This window comes from Echiichthys vipera (genome assembly GCF_963691815.1).
Source record: "Echiichthys vipera genome assembly, chromosome: 11".
In the NCBI taxonomy this organism is placed as follows: Eukaryota; Metazoa; Chordata; class Actinopteri; order Perciformes; family Trachinidae; genus Echiichthys; species Echiichthys vipera.
In genome coordinates this window covers 28,479,668-28,498,620 of record NC_139836.1, presented here as the reverse complement: position 1 = coordinate 28,498,620, position 18,953 = coordinate 28,479,668, and the positions used below count along the sequence as shown (strand labels likewise).

At 41.9% G+C, this 18,953-nt stretch overlaps 1 protein-coding gene across 8 annotated transcripts in view; it reads left to right on the top strand.

Annotated features, from left to right (window-relative positions):
• Window positions 1-18,953, top strand: part of ltbp1 (latent transforming growth factor beta binding protein 1) — a 220,520-nt gene that overhangs the window by 17,138 nt on the left and 184,429 nt on the right. For all 8 annotated transcript variants that reach the window (XM_083922851.1, XM_083922848.1, XM_083922847.1 and 5 more), the window contains exon 2: window positions 18,326-18,396. In XM_083922851.1, coding sequence (XP_083778977.1) covers window positions 18,326-18,396 — 71 coding nt within the window. The remainder of the gene's footprint in view (window positions 1-18,325; window positions 18,397-18,953) is intronic.

Genomic DNA, 18,953 nt, shown 5'->3' with positions numbered 1-18,953 from the left:
TGCCTTCTGTCTGAGGTTACTTTTCAGAATCCAATTGTCTGAGACTAAAATTGCCTGTATTGGGAAAACCGCACTCAATGGCTCAAAATTTGAATTGGTCAACGCAAGATTCACCGTAGTTTTGTTCATGTACTGGAGATTTGGGCTTAGGGCTACGCCTTCGAGGCGTTTGCTTTGAGTTGGCCCCATCTCACTTAGTTTAGGTCTGTGTAGAGTCGTGCTGACGTGTCAGTTATGTGCTTCATTGTTTCTCTGAGGATGCTATTTCTATGTTTCATACATTGTAAGTTTGGGCCTAGCTTACCTTGGTTATGCTAAGCTCGTCTTTAGTGATATTGAAATCAATTGAACCATCATCTCTTTAGCTTTAATGCTAGCTAGTTTAGCTTTAGCTATATTGGTAATGCTAACTTAATTTGGCAATACCCACAGTCTAATTTTGATATGCTATTTTTCTCAATGCTAATTAGCCTAGCATTAGCTATGCTAGTTATGCTAAACTAGTCTATGGTAATAGGTGCAATCAATCGTAAATGCTAACAACTTAGCTTAGCCTTTCTGGTAGCTATGCTACTAGGGCCTATAGCTAACTGCTAGTCCCTCTCAGCTGGTTCTGTCTGTTGCACCCCCCTCCTGTCTGGCGGTCTGCCAAACCACTCCTGGCAAAAGTGACGTGTACCAAGAATTCAAACTACACAACGTTTGATTCAAAATGGCGACCAGGTTTTAAAATGGCGGGCCTCCAAGCCACGCCCAATACCTAAATTTCAACTGCGCCCCAACTACAAAATGGCGATTGATAGCACAACCACACCTATTTCCGATTTTCTTCTGCGCCACTGTTCAAAAATGGCGATTGGCCTTTATAGCCACACCCAACTTTTGAATTTCAATTGTCAAAATGATACCGTCCGCAAAACTTCATTCGTTTGATTTACAGCATGTATATAAAAATTCTATTTTGCTTTTTTTCTAAATTTGGATCACAGCTGAGTCATATTAACCTTTTCTACTCGGAACCATGAAAGCCAGCTGCTCAACATGCTGATAGCAGTTTGCCAAGGCACATACATTATCTCAATTGGTCATCTGGTCAGTCAAAACATGTCTTAAATGAACGCACACACATACGCACACACACAGGCCTGCAACATTCATTCCAATGCAAACATCCTTGATAAAAGTGGGTCAGTCAGTGATTTACCCGTTTTTACCCGTTCAAAGATTTTCTAGAATCCAGTTTATGGATCTACATATATCTATGGGTTACAGATTTTTTACAGATCTATATATTTATTTATTTTCGACAGTAACGTTACCTTATTAATTGTTGCTTTACATATCGTACATGCAGTGGTTATATGAGTATACATATATATATATTCCTGTAGGAGTTTTCACAAGCGGAGTTTTCACCCTACTGACTGAATTACTTTATTTTGTTTCTAGTTATTTATTGACGTAAAAACAATCTCTCCCTATATTATCTTATGCTCCCTCTTTCCTCAGCGCGAAGGAAAGGGAGGATAGTACCGTTGATGTGACCTTGAGCTAAAACAAAGCCTTTACACACTCTCCTCTTTCCACAGCTTTCGAACATGAACGCACACACACAAAGATGGGGTAGAGAGGGAAAGAGAAAAAAGAGACGCACATGGGAACAATGCACATATAGACTTACAACAAACTATCTACCATACTGTCCGGAATCACCTCTTACTTTGCTCATGAGCTAACCGGAAACGTTGCTGTAATTCACCTCAAACAGACTCGAACTGTGAGACAACGTTTTCACAAACCAGTACTACTAATCAGACTCGAACTGAAAAGAGAGCAGCTGATCAGACTGCTGGCCGGCCCTCGCACAGACACTGTACGTCAAAAAACAGAAAGACTCGAACTTCCTGCAGAGGAGGGTCCCGCACCCTCGTCTTCTAGGGCCCTAGTGGACGTCTACACACAAACAAATGGACTCGAACCATTTGCGGAAGAGGGGCTGGTAACCCTCGTCCTCTGGACGTCAACAAACAAACAAATGGACTCGAACCATTTGCGGAAGAGGGACTCTCACCCTCGTCCTCCGGACGTCCTCTAGACGTCAACCACCAAACAAATGGACTCGAACCATTTGCGGAAGAGGGACGGCACACTCATCCTCCAGACGTCCTCTAGACGTCAACAAACAAACAAATAGACTTAAACCATTTGCAAAGAGGGAGTGGCACCCTCGTCCTCTAGACGTCAACAAAAAAAAGCAAATGGACTCGAACCATTTGCGGCTCAGGGACTCTTACCCTGTCCTAGACGTCACCAACAAAAATAAACTCACCGGAGATTATTGAAGAGATCCTCCACCGAGTTCAGTAGGCACCAGCAGTGAGAGGACACTCCTGCTGTTGGACGTTAGGCCCCCACTTCTCAGCTGAATTTGTGGCGAGGTTGAGGAAGGAGCTTCACTCCACTGTGCACAGGTTTCACCGTCAGTCCTGTCCAGCCTGTGCCTCTCACTCCGGGTGCCCACCCAGGGACGCCAAATTGTTGTGGAAATAGATTCTTCAATAAAGATCAACAAACAGGATCATCTTTTTCTCCGTGGTTTATTTTGCCAAAGCATTTTCTTCTGCAGACAAAAATACGTTCATCCCCACATCCTCACAAGTTAGAGTCTAGCAGGGAATGACGATTTGCCAAAACTCGCACAGTCTTTTAGGGAGAGGGACAGGACGCCAATAGCCTTGGTTGGGTGACGTCTTTAGACCAAACAAAAACATGCCTTAGACATTACAATTCTGAACATTCTGAATCTCTCTCATCACAAGGTCTCTAACACAGGGTACAGATGCACAAATGTGCCAATATATCATCATGAGTTAGTTATTTGCATTATCCATTAAGAATGTGAGACAGAGGAGACATTGAACTGCGTCTGACCTGACAAAACTATGATTATGAATTACAAATATCCAAAATTCCCACAACAGGTATCACCAAAGTTTTCCTCAGGTTAGGGTCTTTGGTTCAGTTAACTTCACTCTTAAAGTGCATGTATTTTCTTTTCTTCTGCATTCACAAAAGTTGCAAACAGACATGTCCAACACCTGCAGGTAGTCTATGGAGAGGATAGACAGGCGGAGATCTGGCAATCCCGAAACTGGTAACGACAGATGCTGTGGTAACTGGTGAATGAGTCAATATTCAGGTTGAAGAACACAGAGGAGAGGGCCTGAGAGGAGAGGGAGAAAAATAGGAGGGTAAACATACTTAGAGGGAATCTGCAGCAAATAAAATACCAAATTACATGAGTAAATAATCAGTCATGTGACTGGCAAAGAACAAAAAATGTAGAATAATTTCCACATCTGGTGTCCTACAATTTTACTTGGCATATTTTAACTCTTTAACTAGCTCTAGTAAATATAAAATTGGGGTAAAATACCTGACTTTTGACCTGGGTGAACAATGTATGAGATCTGCAATAAGCCACAATTTCTACACTTTATCAAACACGGTGGATATCATTTTTCACATGAAATGTGCAGGATAAAAGAAAAGTAAATTAAAATTAGCTTCATATAGTCTGGCAGAAACAAGCAGAATTTAAATCATTTCTAGTGCACAGGGGACATTAATCCTGGACATATATGTTGGTCCAAATCCATGAGACCTGCTGTTAAACATGTTTAAAAAGCACCAAAAGGAGACATCCAAAGAACTTGTGCTTAATACTGGGTCCCGGGCAAGCGCCAGTAGAAAGTATGCAACTTAAGTTCAGGTGTGTAGCTTTGCACAGTGTACAGCGGGGGAACGAGCCAACGCTATCCCGCAGACAGTTGCTGATCTCCGGGGAGCTCTCGGGCAGACAGCCCTGCGCAGCGCAGAGTTTCTCAACGCATAAACGCAGCGGGTCACAACGAATTCTGTTCCGATCCGATGTACGTTAATTTGTCAACAGACAGAGAGGAGAGGGAGTAAATGGAGAGAGACTAGAGGGAAATAACAGCAACAAACACAGTCTGTTGCTTGTGCTGCTCAGACAGGCTGCAATGAACTAGGTTAGACACCAATAAATACTCCGCGCCAAATAATCACAAATGTTCTATGTTCACTTCGTCTTGTAAAACACATGAAGCACACAATTCCCCTGCAACCCCCACTTATTCTCCCTCTTTTACACTGAAATCCTGATACCATTATTTCTCTTTCTCATTAAAACAGACATGACGGCGCCAGTCGCCCTTCAAAAAACAGTTAATAGTCGGTCCCATCAACTATTCACAGAATTACGCTATTTTAAAGTAAAATTAAACATTGTCCAAAAAAGTGGGCAGAAATACGTTTTTCCTGTGACAAAAGAAAGTAACATTAGCAAACAGACACAAGGTACCCATGGAAAAACACTTTTTTCCGAGCAACACAACTGCATGTTTGTTACTGTGGAGGCTCTGTGCAGCAAATACACAAACGTGCAGTATTCACTTCATAGAATACTATGTGCGCACATAATTCCTCTGCAAAACTCACTTACCAGCAGTTCAAAAATGAAATTCCAACGATTAATGTTATGTTAGTTCTCACAGTTATAAATTATAAATTAAAACAGCTAAGATGACGCCTGTCGCCAATTCAAACGTTTGGGTTCAAGCTGGTTCAATCATGCATGGCACATAACACAGAAGAACGCGTAGCCCAACTCTTGGGGAATATTTTAGCATTTAATAAGCTGACATTTACATTCCTGATATAATACACAGCAACCCGCTGCTGTTATCGTATAACCTGACGTATGCGCACAGAACTGAACATCTTTGGGTGCATTTTATGATATTTTTTTAGGGTGTAATTGTTACTGTTAAAACATAGGCAGTGTAGGTAGAATGTACCCATTATTATTTATTTCACTTGCTGACTAATATATGAGAGTATATTTTAAACAATATTCTCTGGAATGTCTGGTTGTGGTGGCTGCTGATGTTGTTAGCATTTCAGAGACTCAAACTGTTTTTATTTCGAATCTAGCATCTGCATCAGCATGCTGATACTACCAGCTGCGACAGCGATGCAGATATTGTTTATACTGTGTGTGTGTATGTGTCATCATGGCAAAATCATATATCTTGGAGAAACCTACTGTAGCAGGAACTACCACAGAGGAGTTTTTGAGTATTCACCGTGATAGTCACAACTGTGCAACAGTCATTGGAGGTAGGGGGGTAGGACATCGGAAAGCGGCCACCCCCCTTTCTTTTCGCCCCTGTCCTGATTTGGCATTGCGGCTGGTGTGATCCGATTGAAATGGTATGTTAATGTAGCCTCGTGAGACCATCCTGATCTCTGAGTTCCATTGTATTTTACTCTGAGATCAGTCTGGTAATGTGTGGCGGAAAAAATTTGGAGCCGTTTGCCAAGGTACTGAACCAATCAGCGTTGCTTTTGGGGCAGATTTAAGTCAGACGAAACGAGAAGAGACTGTTCAGTGTAAAAAACATGGCGGCTCCACGGATGAGATGAGCAGCTATGGAGCAAGCCGCTCACTAACCCTTTTTTCTCTGTGATCCTTCTGTTGAATATGGACCGGGCTCCTGAAATTGGGCCTTTTATCTGTAAATTCACGTTACACAAACGGAAAATATCCTTTACCCACATGTTGTTTACTTTCTGAGCTTTACCTCGATGCTGTTAGTATGTCATGATGATCTGATTGGTTGATTTTGGGTTTATCCAATAAGTAACCAGTATTTTCGCCCCTTCCCAAAAGATCTCCAAACCAGAGTTCCCTGATGGATATGCTGAGAAAATGAGAATCATGGGTAACTAAACATCTGGCGGAGTCAGGTTAATGGTAATGCATATCAGTATAAAAAATATGAGACATGCTGGAGTTCACAAATTCTTATTTACATCATTAGACAGGTAACAAATTACAAGTAACAATATGATAAAATATAAAATACACAAGTGCACCAAGCACAAAGTACATTATGAAACATGTCAAGTTAAAGGTGATGACAGTTCTTGTGTTCTTTCTCTCTTTCTGTTTAAGATGAGTCTTAAAGTGGAATACGTAGGACACTGTCTTATTGACTATTCCAATATCTACTTTCCTTTACTGACAGCACAGTTTGTCCAAATGTGGTGCTGTGCATCTATGTTGCACCTCACTATCCCTTCTAGTGATGGCCCTGGTGCCAATGCCACTGTCAGCCCTTTTTTTAATGAATTACTTTAAAGGAGGTGGGGCAAGCCCATACAAAGCCTTGTGCATAAAAAAATTAAATCATATTTGCTTTTTATTGGCAAAGCTCCAGAAAACATATTTTTTAAGAATGCTACAATTTTTTTTATCAAAAACTTTTAGGGCTTTTTCTTGAAAAGTAATTCTATTTGTTTTATTGTCGTTAACACCTGTATGTGACCAGTTAACAAAACAATACTCAAAACAATGGGCATCATGTAAGAATGTTGTCATATTTTTCTCCTATATTTTTCTCTTGCACAAAGTATAAAGAGAAAATTAAGAAAATCCTTTGTGGGATTCATGAAATGTGCGCCAAAAGCCAATCTGTTTTTAAAATCTCATAGGGCAGCTCAAGATTGACAGGAAACAGGGGAGAGAGAGAGGGGATTACTTGCAGCAAAGGGCCGGGGTCGAACTTTTGCCACTGTGGCGAGGCTTGTATCAGAGCAAAGTTAGTCACTAGAAAGGTGTTTTCACATTCATGTGTACTACAATTTGAAATTTAAACGTGTTCTGGGCGGCTTTAGTTGGTTCATCATTAAACCATAAACCAATCACTCTCTAATATGTGAAACACTATTAAACAGGGTTAGCCACTGACAGTTACAAGCTAACAAACAACAGAAACTAAGAAAAGATGCTAACTACACCTACCATTAGGGCTGTGTGATATGACTATGTATTGTATGACAATAGAAAAACTTCTTTCCTTTATATCGTGATTGCCTTAAATGCCTTTTGCTATGTACTGGCTGATTAAGACGAGTGAGGAGTCAGCAGTCAATGACAGTATAAAAGTCAATAAAATATTTTTTTTCAAACATTGTGAAACACCGCAACCACAAGTGGTCCTTTACCATAAAGTCATGAATGTTCACAAAAAATGATTAGGCTGAGGGATCCACTAGTATGTAAGATTACCTGCAGACAGACAGATACACAAACACACACATTGTTCTTTCATACTAAAGGCTGGTGGCGCTAATAATGCAAGGTACATGCAAAAGCTGTTCTTCCGTGATGACGTGAATATGTCTTCATCGGTTCATTGAGCAAAGGTCTATTTATCCTGAATAAGTGAAAACCCCTGCGTCGGTTTGCAGAGCCTTTAAAATTAATCTGGGTGCAAATGTATGGAATCAAGTTAATCATTTGAAAGAAAGAAAATAAATACAATCTTTTAAGTTTTTTATTTACCACGGAAAAGTGTATAAGTTGTCCTTGGGGTAAGCTATGTACAGTGGATGCTGCGAGGCAGTGACAGAACTGTGCCAGTTAATTGTACAAGCTAGTGAGTGTTTTAGCCAAGTCACCAGTGTTGAAGAAAACGTGGCCTTAAGATGTTTTTCCAATGACTGCTGGCTCCCATGTGGAATACTCTTAAAGTTTCCCACATAACAAGCTGCAGGCTGTACTTGGACTCTCCACCAGCCCAAATAAATGTTTGCTCAAATCAGAATCAGAATCAGCTTTATTGGCAAAGTTGCCTACAAGGAATTTGACTTGCACAGGAATAGACACAACAGCAGCAAGAACAAAGACAACAGAGATCCACTGTCATCTCCACAATTGTAGTATGTTCAGCTTGAGGTTGTTCTGACCGCAAGGGAGGGCCAGCTGTGATTTCCCCTCACCTGCTGCCTGCCGTCTGTAAGGATGTTTGTGATTCACTGACGCGCGGTCAGGACAGGTGGAGGCGGGCACAGTGAGCTGGGTTAGTTGTGAGACTTCTGCGATGATGGTGTTGAAGTCCACAAACAGGATCCTTGTATATGTCCCTTGTAAATGTTTGCTCAAAAATGATTATTGTTATTATTATTAGACTTGTCTGCTTAATTCCACGATTTGAAATATAAATAAATATTGTATTGAGTTGCTGATGAGTAGCTGCAGCAGTTGATTTTTTTGTTTTTTTTATAACCATTTAAAGTTACAATAGGGTGTTCCACCCAATGGAATAACAAGAGATCCTCAGGCTGTGTGTGGTCCGGCACCTTGACCTCAGCTGTTCAGTTTCTGCGTTTTGGTGTGTGATAACTGAATACAGTTTAGCTGTGAACTGTTTAAACACTTACATTTTTCCTAAAATGGAAATGTTTGGAAACGCTGAAAACTCCAGGGTTGTGTTTTAGTCTGGACAGGCAGAAACAGAGATGTTCTGAAACTATGACGCAGACACCCACGTAAGTCAGTCTTATCATTTAGGTGGGATGACATACCTTTTGTGATTTCATCCTTCTTGTGTGGGGGCTCCTTTCCCTTTGCCATAGCTTCCTCCGGCAATGGCTAATGCTACTAGTACTGCTCTACTGTGTTGCTGTGTTTGAATTGCAGCGACTCCCAATCTGTGTTATCCACCACCGTTACTTTCAGTAACAGTTCCACCTCGTCGTCAGTCCATGCTAATAGATCTCTGCTCTTACTGTTTGCATTTTCACTATCTTTCTCCAAAGTAATTTACTGTATTGTAATGATTCTCAAATCCAGAGTAACGATAGACAATCTGCTTCCTGTTTACACAGCACATTCATGCCCAGTATACACCGGTTACAAGTGTACGTCAACAACTGCGTACCTCACTTCCTGCTGATATCCGGTTTCCTGCACCGGAGGCTAAAGTATCAATCTGTATCTGACGTAGTTATTTAAAATCACAATTCCCACAGTTTCCTAGCTTCCTAGCTTAAACTTGCATGGTTAGCAACTAAAAGCTTTCTGCCCCGAGACACGCATCGTCATCGTTGCCGAGAATGGCGGTGGTGATTCTGTAGTTAACGTTACTGGCACATTACCTCAGGCTCTGTGGGTTGTACTGGTGGCTGGCGGTGACTGGGCTTTGTGCTTGGGCTGGGTGCACTCAGACTGCCCCTCTTTTGGCTTCAGCTAGCACAACATGGTCTCTGGTCAAGCACCATAGCACAGTGACAGCAGAAACAATGCCCACGAAACTCTCTTCGTCCTGAGGTCGACCCGAAAGAGAATATTGATCCTCCCAATGACAATTAATTACGTCCCGTGGAAGACAGGATGTCGTTGATTTTAATCCCTGCATCCTGGCTTGATTATTGCAATTCCCTTCTAACCTGCCTCTTCAAGTCATCCCTGGGCAGTCTACAACTGGTCCAGAATGCTGCTGCAAGACTGTTGACCAGGTTCAGCAGGATGTCTCACATCGCTCTCGTTTTATCAGCATTACATTGGCTACCTATCACGTCCAGGATCCAATATAAAGTTCTTGTTCTGAGGTATAGAGCTTTGCATGGTCAGGAACCTGTGTATATATCAGACTTGCTCCACCCTTACACTACAAATAAGTCACTGAGGTCTTGCTAGTGGTCTTTGAAGCCGTGGCTCCCAACTCAGTGGAACGTCCTTCTTATTGCTTTGCGTTCTGTGGTCTCTGTTGTTGCTATGAAAAAGCAGCTAAAGTTCTCACTTGTTTAAACTGGCTTTTGTGTCTTGTCTGTCATTTTGTGTTTTTAAATCTTTTTATTTATTTACTTTTGATTTCATATGCAGTATTATTTATTTTTGCTTGCTAATTGTACTGTTTGGGATTTATTTGAACAATTTTATCATGTGAAGCACTTTGACTTGTCTGTAAAAGTTGCTATATCAAATAAAGGTATTATTATTATTATTATTATTATTATTATTATTATTATTATTACTACTGATACTACTACATGAATGGTCATGTGATATGTGTTTTCAGGTGTGTCAATATATTATGTTATTATTTCTGATATGGAGCTAAAAGATTGTGTGGATGGAGGTTGTTTCTTTTTTCCTAAACACTGTTTTAAAATGTAAACCAGTAGTGAGGATGTAGCCTCAGTCATAACCAGATTCTGAGGCTTTTTCTTGCTGCAGTTTCATCAAGAAAGTGGTACAGAGGTGACATGTGCAGCAGATGCTGCCTGTAATGCTGCTCATAAATGAATGGATGTAACTAGCACTGTTGATTTGAGTTTTATGGCCCATGACACTGTTTTCATGAACTCTGTCTTATTCTGTGGTCATAGCTCAATGTGTAGTTACTTTACATTAAAAAAAACATGGCAGCTAGAAATTTCCACTAAAGTTTTTGGAATAAATTACAGGCAAGAAATGTGCAACTCATAAATGCATTTTCACAGCTGGCTCTCAAGTGTACCCCATTCAGACAGACACAGTGATGCAGGTCAAACCAGCATTTGTGGCCTGTGTGAATGGGTCACTGAGTTTCAGCTGATCCTCCTTCACAACCCTGTTTTGGTGACCAGGGGACAGAGACGGAAAAATAGAGAGAGGAATTTCTGAATGGTCAGAAACAGAGAAGTAACTTGGTAATTGTGTAATGTAATTCAGTCTAAAGTTGGCTTTATGGTTGTGCATTAACCATAACCCTTCATATCATTTATCAGTGTATGGAACTACACTGCAGACTGTATAATGACCAGAGAATAACCTGTGACATCATCATACAGTATTGGGCACTATAAACAAAATGTATCATTATTTTTATTATTACATTATAAATGGTATAGACAGTAGGATGGTAGGAATTTGGCTGAGTGTGACCAGCAGAGCAGATCTGACGTAACCACAAAATGGGTGCAGATCCCGCCCGCGATGGCTTATTTACATCTAGAGAGGGAATATCTCCACAGACACACAGATATTGGAATATTCAGCTCAAAAAGGCAACAAGTGCTTTCATTAGTGGGACATATGATTAGAATCACGATTGTTTTTAACAACTTTAATCGTCACAGTTTAACACCAAGTCAGTAAAACTTCAGGAATATCAAGCTTTCCATTTATGAAGCACATGTGATTGTGAATCAATTTCACCTTCTTTGGTGTAAATGAGATTGACAATAGGTGCTTTTGAGCGGCCAACCCCCAAAAAGGGAATGGTTTTGCATGTGGTGGCCACAGACAGTTGCTCTCTCCTCATCCTTCCTGACTGATTCTTCTCTTGTTTTGTGTTCTGCTAGTGTCCTTGTCACCACTGGTAGCATGAGGCGGTACCTGCAGCTCAATCAGGTTCACAGGTAGTCCAGCTCCTCCAGGATGGCACATCCATACATGCGGTTGTAAGAATGTTTACTGTCTCTCCCAGCACAGTCTCAAGAGCACGGAGGGGATACCAGGAGGCCCTCCGTTACACGAGGAGAGCTGGACAGGGCCGTAGACGGGCATCAATCCAGCAGCAGGACCGCTTGCTCCTTTGTGTGAGTAGGAACAGGAGGAGCACTGCAAAAGCCCTACAAAATGACCTCCAGCAGGTCACTGGTGTCCACGTTTCTGATCAAACTGTCAGAAACAGACTCCATGCGGTTGGCTACGTCCTCTAGTTGGACCTGTGCTCACAGCCCAGCACCGTGCAGCTCGATTGGCGTTCATGAGAGAACACCAGAATGGTCAGGTAGCCTTTGGCGCCTTGTTCTCTTCACAGATGACAGCAGATTCACACTGTGCACATGTGACCACATGAGGGGCATGAAAGACTCTGGAGATGTCTTGGTGAACGTTATGCTGCCTGTAACATCATCCAGCATGACTGGTTTGGCGCTGGTTCAGTGGGCCCTTGGTTCCTCTTGGTGCAGGACAACGCCCGGCTTCATGTGGCCAGAGTGTGTAGGCAGTAACAGGATAATGAAGGCTTTGATGCCATGACTTGCCCTCTTGTTCTCCTGACCTAAATCCAATCCAGCACCTGTAGGACGTTATGTATCGGTGCATCTGACGCCACCAAGTATTATGAGTTGCTGTAATCATTTTTACAGAAGTTGGAGGAGCAACTACTAGCTCAGTGTTCCAATATACACAGTCACAAACTGATATCACAAGTAAAGATGGATGAGGTACAACAAAGATGCTACGGCAAGGGGGAGCCAGAACAACAGGTCAGCAGACATCACTCTGAGATTGTGCTAGAGAGAGAAAATCCTAAGTAAGCCTGGAAGCCCCAGCGGTTGCCAATGTACCCTCTGATGTGATAGATGTGGATGCAGCATACACTACACACTACTACATACCCTACTGCGGCCATCAAGGAGCCCAGCACAGCAACAGAGATCCTTGGCTACAAGATGAACTGCCATAAGGAGCATTACTCTTTATAGAGAAGACATCTAGAAGCTAAGATCAAGTCAGCAGAAAAGGAAGAAAGCTGTAACGAATAAAGAGGTACCATGAAAGGAAACGAAGGGCGCACTCACACTGTACATCCGTACCGTGCCCAAGCACGTTTAACGGCTAAAGTCTAGTTCGTTTAACCAGTGTGATGCGCGGTACGGTTGCCGGTCACGGGCCGTTTGGGTGAGGTGGGCTTTTGTAAAGCACGTTTGCACATGTACGAGCACGAGCGTGCGCATGTGTACGAGCACGAGCTCGAGGCTATGGCGGTTCTGACGCCATTTTAGGTGCGCTTGTTGGGACATAGAAAAAAGAAGGACGGACCATGCATGGACATTTAGAACAATGTTGGCGGAAGGTTCACGTTGGTGTGATGCGGAGGTGGAGTGTTTACTGCAGAAACAGTTGGACAAGATGCACAAAAACTCAGAGGTCTATGGAAAGATTTGTAAACAAAGCGCCGCATCGCGATAACGTCAATCAATGCGTGTGACGTGTTACGGCGTGATGACGTGTAGGCAGGCAAGAAGCATTCGCCGAGGCCAAGGTGGTGTGAGTACAAACGGGCCTGGCCCGTGGGGGGAGAGGGAGGGGGGGCAAGTACCCTAAAGCACGGGGCACGGTACAGATGGACAGTGTGAGTACGCCCTAAGGCTCACAGCTTTGGCTGCCCATTTAAAGAGGTACATTACAGAAGTAGAAGCCAGGAGAATAAACAGGATGTTCTCCACCAAACCATCTAAAGTGGAGGAGCCTGTGAATGTTCTCATTTGTCCAGGTCATCGTTATCCATATAAAGTGGCCTCTCAGTGGCAGGCAGCAGCAGGACAAGTGCAATGCTGAGACTGACCAATACTGGAAAAGCATATGTGAGAATAGGGCAACACATAACACCAATACCAGTGGCTCTAAGATCTAAGAGCAGACTCCTGAACAAGACCCAGTAACCATCACACTGGCAGACAACCAAGAACAAGTGTCTCACATGAATGGCTGGACGGCATCAGGGCCTGATATGATCCACCCCACTGGCTAAAGAAGCTGACTGCAATCCATGGACTCCTGGCAGCACAACTGAACCAGCTGCTGAGAGATGACACCTGCCCAGAGTGGTTAACCTAAGGCTGGACAGTCCTGATCATAAAGGACCCCCAAAAGGGGTCAATTTATTCCAACTATCAGCCAATAACCTGCCTGTGCACAACATGCAAGCTCCTGTCAGGCATCTTTGCAGATAAGGTCAGTCGGCACATGGCCCGATTACATAATTAGAAGAAATGGCCGATATTGATGTAGAAGATACACTTTTAATCAGAATTAGTTAATGCTTCTCGTGAAGGGGCAACACTGCTGATTTAAATAGGAATATGGACTAAACCTGACACAAGTTTAACTAACTGTAGGAGTTAGAAAGAGACTCTAATCTCTTTGATTTTAATAAGAATTTGAATTACTTTACAGGCACACATTCTCAATGAGCATTAACCACAGTTCTGCAAAGAATGAATGAAGATCACAGAAAACAATGTAAGATTTAGTATTTGTATTCAACTAACTAAGGCTACAGGGAATGATTAAATATGCAATATGAAAAAAAAAAAAATGAGTGACAACTTTTACATGAATTAGCAGAGCGACAATGAAGGGAAAGCAATTAAACCTAACAAAGGCTAAATTTAATGCTGATAGTTCACCATAACCAAACTTTTATTTAAAACAGGAAACGTTTATCCAAATACCAAGGACACCAGACCTGGGGCCTGTTTCACAAAGCAGGTTTAGTGAAAACTCTGAGTCTGTTAACCCTGAAATGAGGGAAACTCTGAGTTTTCCGTTTCACAAAGGGAGGTAACTCAAACCAGAGAGAGAGGGGTAACTCTAGCCTGTTTCACAAAGAGAGGTAACTTAACCTCTCGGTCAGTTGCCATGGTAACATGCTCTATGAAACTAACCTGGTCGGGACCAGGTTTTTCTCAGAAAACATTGAGTTTCTCTCTGTCTCCGCCCTCTTTCAGCCAGACACGGTGTTTGATTTCCTCATTCATTCAGTCAGCGGGCGAGTTTTGGCGTAGAATAGTTCTGTTGTCTGTTTTTTCAGAAAATCATTGCAAAAATCAGACATTAGAAGTTATATTAGGTGGCGACTATTTCACTACCATGGCATGTCCTTTTGATAATGATCCCGTGGATGAAGGTGCAGAATTACTGCACAGAGAATTAAATATTCGTCGGGAGATGATTATCAAACTATTGATTATAGATGTTCTTGCTTTTCCAGGCAATTCTCTTTTTGAGCGGTACCGTTTCATATCCCAGCATATATTGTGTGTTGCGCTGCATTTTTTTGCAAAAGGGAGTTTTTTTATACAACGTATAAAAATCATTCAGTAGGCCTATATAGAAGTTATATTAGGTGGTGAATATTTCCACTACCATGGCATGTCCTTTTGATAACGATCCCGTGGATGAAGGTGATGCATTACCGCAAAAGAGAATTAAATATTCGTCGGGAGATGATGATCAAACTCTTGATTATAGATGTTCTTGCATTTCCAGGCAATTCTCTTTTTGAGCGGTACCGTTTCATATTACAGCAGATATTGTGTGTTGCGCTGTGTTTTTTTGCAAATGGGAGTTTTTTATACAACATATAAAACAGCCACTTACGGTAATATTTACTTTACCATGTAAAACATGCTCAAAATGAGGCGTCACCATGAGATTGTGCTGATGTTTTACCTGTTTGGACAATGTTTTTATGTTTCATCTTAAGCTGCTGCCAAGTGCGCTTCTCCCCCGTTGGAATGTACTTAAATTAAATAAACTAATAGGCTCCCACTCAAGCAGTTCCCCCTGTGATATTACTGTGATTGCAACAGGACTACATTTAAACTTATGCACTGACCCGAGCCGCAATGTTCTCCCGCACCATCTCCCTCTCTTTTGCTGCAGTAGCGGTGTAAACCTGCTCAAACTCACCGTATGAGCGCATTAATATTTCCATTTCCAGTGGTAGCGTAGCGCTCCATTTCCAGTGGTAGCGTAGTGCTCCGCTTCCCCGTTGCTATGGTGACGTCGAATCAGGGCTCCATTGATGCTGTCTATTTTTACTTGTGGTGCACGCGCTTAACTCCAGGTCAAACTACTCTGAGTTGATCAACCTAATGCAAATCTGCTGTTCTGGAACTGAAAACGCAGAGTTTCCTATCCCAGTAGTAGATCAGCTCAGAGTTCAGGGTTAGACTCAGAGTTTTTTGAACCTGCTTTGTGAAACGGACCCCAGATGACAACAGATACCAAACAAAACTGCCTCACCAAACTTTCAGCTGTTGGAGAATGGAGTCCAGGAGAATAGAGGAGTCGTATAGCAGCTCCAGTGGGTATACTCGGGTCCGGTCCCGGTAGTTTCACAGCGAAGCTGAAGAGTCGAGTCCAGTGGCCCAAAACCGTGGAACGTTTTTCGTTTGCTGGCAGTAAGGCTGCTTTAAAAGGGTGAACGCAGTGGAAGTCCCGAGAGAGCGCTGATAACAGTTGCCTCGGCAACTGGAGGTTTCTTCCTCAAGAGTGAATAATGGTTGTTTGTCAACCAGAGTCTTCAGCTGTTTAGCCGTAAAAGGGTCTACCCAGTTTCTACCCAGTTGGTCCAGTTGATCCGTGCTTTAGCATGATTGTCTGTCCCCCCCCTCCCCCAGCCCAGGCCCGGCCTACACTCACACTAATCAAAAGATCTGGGCCGCAGCATGATTGCTTCTTGCTTATACTTAATCATCCCTCTGAGTTTTGTTTTGTCCAACTGTTTTTGAATATTTTCATCTGACAAAATCTGCAGTAAACACTCCCACTCTGCATCAGACCACTGCGCATCCGGGGAACAATTGTACATAAATAGTCTCAGGACCGCCGTCAATGCTCGTACATGTGCGCATGCTCCTGCTTGTTCATTTGCAATCGTGTTTTACTAAAGCCCACCTCTCTCAACCGGGCCATTGCCGGGAAGTTTGCTTAAGCACGAAAAACTTGTACTCATATTGGTCAAAGAAACTAGACTATAGCCGTGATTCATGCTTGGCCACAGTACCAATGTTAAGTGTGAGTAGACCCAAAAAGTCTTTCTTTAATGTTGAACAAAATTGAAGTCTTCCGGAGTCACAGCTACTGCATTAAGATGTAATTGATGATTTTACTGGTTTCTGTTGCGGCTTCCTGTTGAACGTAGAGTTTGACAAGTTTACAGTGATTTTACTTGAATAAATAAATGCTGGTGTTCTTGCTTTGTTGGAATCAGAGATGGTCACAAGTCACTTTTTGCAAGTCCAAGTCAAGTCTCAAGTCTTTGAGGGCAGGAGCAAGTCCTAATCAAGTCTCTTACGGTTTTAATAAATAATAAAATAAAGTTTGAGTGCAACCGTATTGTATAATTACACAAGGTCCCAGCTAATGACAATTTATAATCTAGTGTGAAGAAAGTCTGCTGCTCCCATTACCTGAACTAATTACAGACAGATCTGAAACTCAAGGTCCTGCTCTCATTGGAGGATTTTAAGACATTTGATAATAACTTGGGGGCAGACATCAGCTGTAGATATTCTGACTGATATATTCATTATTATGCTCGATTTTTATATATATTTGCTGTTTTCACTTGTTATGTGACGTATTTTTATTGTATTATAGTCATGTAATTTATATTGGCTGCTCATTATGTTTGTCAGAAATGTTGTCAGTCGTGCTGCTGGGACAACCTTAATCGTGGGATTAAGATATAATTTTATCATAAAGCTCCGTTTAAATTTACAGTGATCATACTTGCATGACGCAGAACGTATTCATCTTCTGATTATTAGTAACTACATTATATGACAATTGTATCCTTATTTTCAGTATTACAAACCAAAATTTGAAAACACACATACTGTACTTCCAGCATGGGTCTCTGTCCAGAATCAGATAAGGTTGTGGATGGAATGTAGGCCTCCATCCCTCCCACTCGCTAGAGAAAGGGAGGTGAGGGAACTAAAACATTTTTTAAGTTAAAACTTCATATTGTTTATGATCCAAAGGCCATTTTCTCAGGCTGTAATCACTCTCCTCAGACCTGTTCAACTTTATTTTCCGACAGTCTATTCATGAAGAGATTACAATTAACTTCTCCAGTCCTGGGAGAGTTGGGAGTTTTTACTTTTGCTTACTCATTGTGATCAGAGGTCATTTGTGCTGAAAAGTTCTCCTGAGAGGATACTTTGATTATATCAATGGGAGAGCTGTCGCTGACACGTCTGGCCAGGCAGTAAAGGCAAAGAGGGGGGCCAGGATATCTTGATAAACCTTTTTAATTTAGCCTCCATTTTAGGCAGGGGGTTTTGATGAAGACATAGGGAGGATGTCAGAGAGGAGGCAACACCCCCCCCCCCCCAAATCGAACCAGACCACACAAGAAGATTAAAAATAACAAAAGAGAGTAGCTAGAAAAGATGTGGACAGTGAAGGCAACAGTGGTTCCAGTGGTGATTGAAGCACTTGGGGCTGTAACCCCCAAACTGGGACAGTGGCTCCAGCAAATTCTTGGAACATCTGAGATCTCTGTCCAGAAGAGTGCAGTCCTAGTAACAGTTAAGTTACTGGGCAGGACCCTCAGGCTCCCAGGCCTCTGGTAGAGGACCCAAGCTTGGAGGGTAAAGACTGCCCAGTATGGGGCGAGTGGGAATTTTTCTTTTTTTATATTAAAAAGACCAATTCAGAAAAAAAGGTTAACATTTATATTTAATGTCATTACATATTATGTTATAATTATATACTGTATTACCACACTGCCCCTTATGTCTCATGTCATTCACTATATCATATTCTATCATAATGTACCATATTATACTGGTCATGCCAAAGCAAAATAAAAGTTTTGCACTGGCATCAAAATATAGTTGGGATCTTCAACTAGAATTCAACTGTATTGTTTTCTGTTTGCAGGGTAAATGTCTGTGGAGGGCAGTGCTGTCATGGATGGAGTACAGCTCAGGGATCGCTGCGGTGCACGAAGCGTAAGTGTACATCTTTAAAACAAGCATTGTGGCTGGTTTTACTTTCATTTCAAAACGTATTTACTGTTGTTTATTAGTAAACATAATTTTGGCTCCTAGGTGTGTATAGTTAATACAAAATGAAACCCGGCACATGCATATCTTACGTCTCTGCTTTATTATGTACCTGTCAGTATTCAGGGTTTGCATCCTTTTTTATGTGCTGTATGGGATGCAAATATCGAATAATTCATTAATGGATAGTTGCTTCATCTTATTGATCGATGATCGATTCATTGATGAGCGGCAATTCTTCTGAGAAGCTGAATTCCCTCTGAATAGGTTAACTGTATAGACCTTTTTAATGGAATTCCATTGCTAGGCAACAGCCATGGTCCTGTTTAATTTCCTGTCAGCCTTCACATTCACTGCACCAGGAATCAAACTTGGACACATTTCAAATGTTTATGTTTATAACTTTGAAAAGCATAAACGCTATCTTCCTTATGATATAAAGAAAAAGTGCAAATCATATTCCTTAATCACTGACTTGAGGGCAGGGAATAACGATTTGGTAG